Here is a 5,326-nt window from a genome sequence, read left to right on the forward strand (position 1 = left end):
TATATGTTTGGATTTTGTCTCTGGTTCCTATCTCGGAGCTCATGATAACCTTGTCATTCCTGAGTGACAAGGGTCTTCTCTAATTCATAAACCTCTCTGATCACAACCTAAGTAGTGCTACTTAATGACTTAAGGTGGGGCCCCAGATCAGCCCAGAATTAAGCTGGTCTCCTGAAAGCCCAAGGTGAGAGGGTCAGAGAACTGGAACCTTCAACCCACCACCGCCGTCCAGTATGGGGCAGGAGAGTGAGGGGGGATTAAAACCCATTTAAAACAACTCTTGCCAGTCCCAGAGATTCACACCTATAATCCTAGCACTGTGGGAAGCTGAAGCAGGAGGATCACAACTTGGAGACCAATATGAGCTACACGAGTAAGACTCTATCCCACCCCCATCCCCCAAGAAAAAGCTTCTGGAACAAGGAAAGGTCTGCGCTTCCAGATGGGGGTGATGATGAAAAGATGGCACCCAGATAGGAGGGGACAGGAGGCACTACGCCCACCCCATACCTTGCCTGTGCTCTCTTCATCTGATTATGTATTTTTTTTTAATTTTATTTATTTATTTTGTGTGTGTGTGGCCAGCTCAGCCCACCAGGGGGCGGGGCTGGCTGGCATGTGGTGCTGGGGGATCGAACCGCGGTCCCTGTGCTTTGCTTGGCCCAGCTTGTTCTAAATAGGTGCTTTAGACCACTGAGCCATCTCACCAGCCCTGATTATGTATTTGGACCCTTCACAATATTCTTCACAGCAAACCAGGAAACTCAAGTACTTCCTGAGTCCTGTGAGCCACCCAAGCAAACTATCAAAACCAAGGAGGCAGCTCGGGGGAACGCTGACTTACAGCTAGTCAGTCACAGCCTGGGGCTTGAAGTGGGGACACTGCTGTGGGACTGAGCCCTTAACCTGTGGGGTCTGACACTAACACCAGGTAGTCTGCATCAAAACTGAATTCTAGGACACCCATGTGACGTGCAGAAAGACAGAGACTTGACTGGTGTGCAGGAGGAAAGTGAGGAACCCTCATACAAGTATTCTTCTACGGGTGGAATTTTTTTAAATCAACTTACTCTTTCCTTTGTAATGTTATATTTTCTAAACTAACACAAGAAGTTTATACTCAGGAAAGATCAGTGCCGTAGAGGTTTGGCTGTGGTTTCGTTCTGTGGTACTGAGACTAAACCTGAGGCCTTCACACTGAGCTGCATCCCCAGCCCCTTCTATGTTTGGAAACAGGTTGCCACTATCTTGCTAACTTGCGTGGGCTGGGCTCACACTTGCAAGCCTCCTGCCTCAGCCTCCCAGGTCCCCAGAGCACAGGCGTGGGTCAGCTCGAGGGCTGGATGCTGTTCTTGGTCAATGTTGCAGCATCTGGGAAAGGAGTCCTTCCCATGGTTAGGCCTCAAAGAGTTCTGAGATGGGCACATGACAGGACTAGCCCCAGCGCAACAAAAGCTCATTTTCCCTTTGTCTGAAGCTCTGGGGCTCCCGGCACCTGTGTCCTAACAGTTATTTTTCTTGCTTAAGTTAGACTTTATATATTCCCTGAAGTGGAAGTGTGCTGGTATTATTATGATACAAATAGGCACAGCTGTAATAACTATTTATGAGCCAGGTACTTGTCTACACGTTTTACACTTGTCTATACTATTTACAGTTTCAATTTTTGAGTATCATAAGGCCACAATCAATGTGCTTTTCAATTAATTTGAAGGCACATCTTAATTTTTTTTTTTTTTTTAATTTTAGGGAAGGGTCTACAGGGTATTCAGGGTCTCACTACTAGATCGGACTCGTAGTTTACAGCCTCCCAAGAGCTGGGATTACAAGAGTGAGCCACCACACCCAGTCTCAGTTGCCAGATCAGCGTACCCCAGGGGCGGGGTCAGCACATGTTAATTTATTTTTGTTTATTTATTTATTTATTTATTTATTTATTTTAAATTTTTGGCAGAACCAGGGATTGAACTCAGGCCCTTGCGCTTACCAGGGAAGCGCTTATCCCACTGAGCCATCTCCCTGACCCCTTAATTTATACACAGGATAATTTCAGCCCTGGATTTTTGAAACAAGATATATAAATAGATAGATATAGATATAGATGTGCATATATTCTTTCCCATTCATTTTTCATTATGTATTGGCAAATAAAGGAATCTAGTTTCAAAGTTTGGCAACCTTTTTTTTCTTTTTTCTTTTTTTTTTTGCAGTACTGGGGATTGAAGTCAGGACCCTGTGCTTGCCAGGCAAGTGCTTATTCTACTGAGCTATCTCCCTGGCCCCTTGGCAAACATTTTGGTTTTAAGATTTTTTTTTTTTTTTTTTATTCTTTCAATACAGGGTCCCGCTGTACAGTTCAGACTCTAGTGTTCTTCCTATCTCAGCTTCCCCAGCACTGGGACTATGGGTGTGTGCCACCATGCCCAATTTTGGGGTCAGCACAGCATATGGTACAAGGGATCAAACTCAGGACCTTGCGCTTGCCAGCCAGGCGCTGCCATCAAGTTATCTCCCCAGCCCAAGCTTTGAGACTTCATGTTTATTGGATCCTATTTCCAGAGGCTTAACATAAATAGTATTCAGCCCATTGCTCACTGATGAACTGAAAACATGGTAAATTACAAGCACTTTTTTTAATAAAAAAGTTTTATAACTTTTGGAATCTTTTAAGGCTGAGACAGGAGGATAACTCAGAGTTCAAGACCCGCCTGGGATACAAAGTGAGCTTACACAGCCAACCTAAACTGCATAACAAGACCCTGTTTCAAAAAAAGAAAAAAAAAAAAAAAAACAGCTCACATTATTTCAGACAGAAGTTCAATCAACACAATGATGTAATTCTTAGTGTGTTTATTTCTCTCTGAGATCTATGCTATTTCCCTTTTCAGAAAGTTACTCCAATCTAATAACTTCTTGGAGGGCAGGGGAATCACGCTATCTGCTTTTTTGCCCTATTGAAATAATACTGAAATATTCTCCAGTTGAGTACAAAATAAAACCTCAAACTCAATCTAACACCATGCTAATCTTGCGGTCTGACAATGCACCTTTTTTTTTCTATCTCTATTTATTACTCGTCTTTGCAACATGTCCTCATGTGTTGTCCAGACTGTCTTTGACCTCACTATACAACCCAGGCTGGCCTCAAACTCACCTTGAGTCTCCTCCCTCAGCCTCCTGAGTGCTGGAATTACAGGCACGCACCACCATGCGAGGCTGACAGCACATCATTTAAACCAACAGGAATCTCTCGAGAGAAAAATTATGGTAAGAAAAGCCACCCACTGATGAATGCCCCGCTGGAAGGAGCAAGAACCTCGGTGTGCAGCCGGTTCCCAGGGTGGTACCCTGGCAGCGTAGGACAGTGACCTGTACTGTGAGCCTGGACAGCTGAAGCCAGGAAACAAAAATAATGTTCCACAATCCTCTGCAAATTGGAATGCTGACAGCTGGGAAAACTAATCCCCCACTAACGTTAATGTACTCGAGATGGATTCCAAAAACTTTGTTATCTTCAGGCAGGAATATAAGCTCAGCGGCAGAGTACAGGCTCAGCACACAAGAGAACCCAGCCAGGTTCAACCCTCAGGATAAAAAAAAAAAAAAACAAAACAACTTCTAAAACTGGTACTAGGACAGAAAATCACATATTCATTCAATCCTGGTGAGTAAGCTAAGTCTACCTTACCGTAGTGGCATGGGTTACCCTCCAAGGACAGATAAGTTGAAGAACAAAACCCAAGTAAACATTCATTTGCTAAACACACTGAGGAAGAACCCTAAGACAGACAGACCTACCAGCACAGGAAAGTAAGAAACGTGAAGATCAAGAGAAACACCGTCAGAAGGCTCAGGGAATCGGGAAATTATTATTACCAAACAGCCAGCTAGCTGAGGCTTCAACTCTCAGCTCCCCCAGGGACAGCACACTTATTCTAAGCAGCTCCGCTGTCACAAAAGCCTCCCAGCCAGCTCTTGTGGAATGGGGAAGCGCAAATGAGGAGTACTACTCGACTTCTCCCGTGACGCCCTGCCTGCTGGCTTCTGAGGCCACAGACTCTGCTGCTAACCTCCTGTGGAGGAGCAGTAGAGCAGCAGATGTACAGCAGGATGCAGAACTCACCAAGGGCGTGGCTGCAGCTCCGGCAGGACTCGGTGAGATTGACGATGATCTGCTGCAGGTCGGCTCTGGGGGGCGTGGGAGAGGGGTTGGGGTTTTTCCAGCCATTGCATTTACAGGACTCCTCAGCCTAAAAAAAGGAATAACAAAAAATCTGTGATTATGTGACCCGTGAATCCCACACACTGGTTAGACATCGACTGATCCTCTCCCCACAGCACACTTCAACTGTGTGATCTTCTACCTATACAAAAGAAACAGAAGCATCGGCCATAAAGATGCCAGAACTGCGCTACCAGGACAGACAATTACTATCCAGACCCCAGTCTGCCAGCTAATCCTTAAAAGCTGAACTCCCCTCTTTGCAAGTAGGCCAGTCTGAACCCCTGTATCACAGCGTGCCCCCTCCAGCTATCTAAGCTGGACGCATTCCCTACCTTCTTTCTGACTTTCCAGTAAAATGGATTTTCCTGTAGAAAAAGAAGGCAAAGGGAACCCAGAAAAGAAGGGACAGAGATGTGGCCCAGTCCCAGAGCATTCGCCTAGCACACCCAAGGCCCAGTATTCAGTCTCTAGCAGAGGCTGGGGGAGGGCCACACCACTGCCCCAGAGGGGTCCATGGAGTGGCCATTTTGGAAAGATTCCACTGCCAAAGTTTCCCAAGACAAGGAGCGCACGCCCAAGGCCCCGCACACATGGCTAGGGTTGGGCTTTGCACACGCCTGGGCTCCAGCTCCAGCTCTGCCCCAGGACGGAAGGGAAACACAGGAGCCCAACGCAGGCTGTCACTGAGATGGGGTGGGCAGACGGAGCCAAAGCCACATGCGCAGGCTCCCCCAGCAAGCCTTTTCTGGACACCTGGATTTAGAAAGAGAGAAGACAGCATCAGGTATCTGGGGTTCCTACCTATGTGTCTTTCCCAGGTTTCCTGTACTAGAATACACTATTATGTTAGCAATACTTAGCAGACATCTTCCTTAATGCTGGGCGTGGTGGTACACACCTGTGACCTCAGCACTGCAGAGGCTGAAGCAGGATTGCCGCCAATCAGAAGCCAGGCTGGGCTACATAGTGAGTTTAAAGCTATCCTGAGCTACACAGCAAGACTCTATCTCAAAAAATGAAAAATCTGGAGCTGGGGAGATGGCTCAGTGGAATAAGCGCTTCCCTGGCAAGCACAAGGGCCTGAGTTCAATCCCCAATTCC

The 5,326-nt window shown here is 46.5% G+C and overlaps 1 protein-coding gene across 3 annotated transcripts in view; it reads right to left on the reverse strand.

Annotated features, from left to right (window-relative positions):
- The window catches only part of Kat2b (lysine acetyltransferase 2B), a 103,672-nt gene that overhangs the window by 65,979 nt on the left and 32,367 nt on the right, over positions 1-5,326 (reverse strand). For all 3 annotated transcript variants that reach the window (XM_023708442.1, XM_023708441.1, XM_023708443.1), the window contains exon 2: positions 4,124-4,250. In XM_023708442.1, coding sequence (XP_023564210.1) covers positions 4,124-4,228 — 105 coding nt within the window. In that variant the 5' untranslated portion in view covers positions 4,229-4,250. The remainder of the gene's footprint in view (positions 1-4,123; positions 4,251-5,326) is intronic.

This window comes from Octodon degus, unplaced genomic scaffold (genome assembly GCF_000260255.1).
Source record: "Octodon degus isolate 3935 unplaced genomic scaffold, OctDeg1.0 scaffold00361, whole genome shotgun sequence".
NCBI classification, from domain to species: Eukaryota; Metazoa; Chordata; class Mammalia; order Rodentia; family Octodontidae; genus Octodon; species Octodon degus.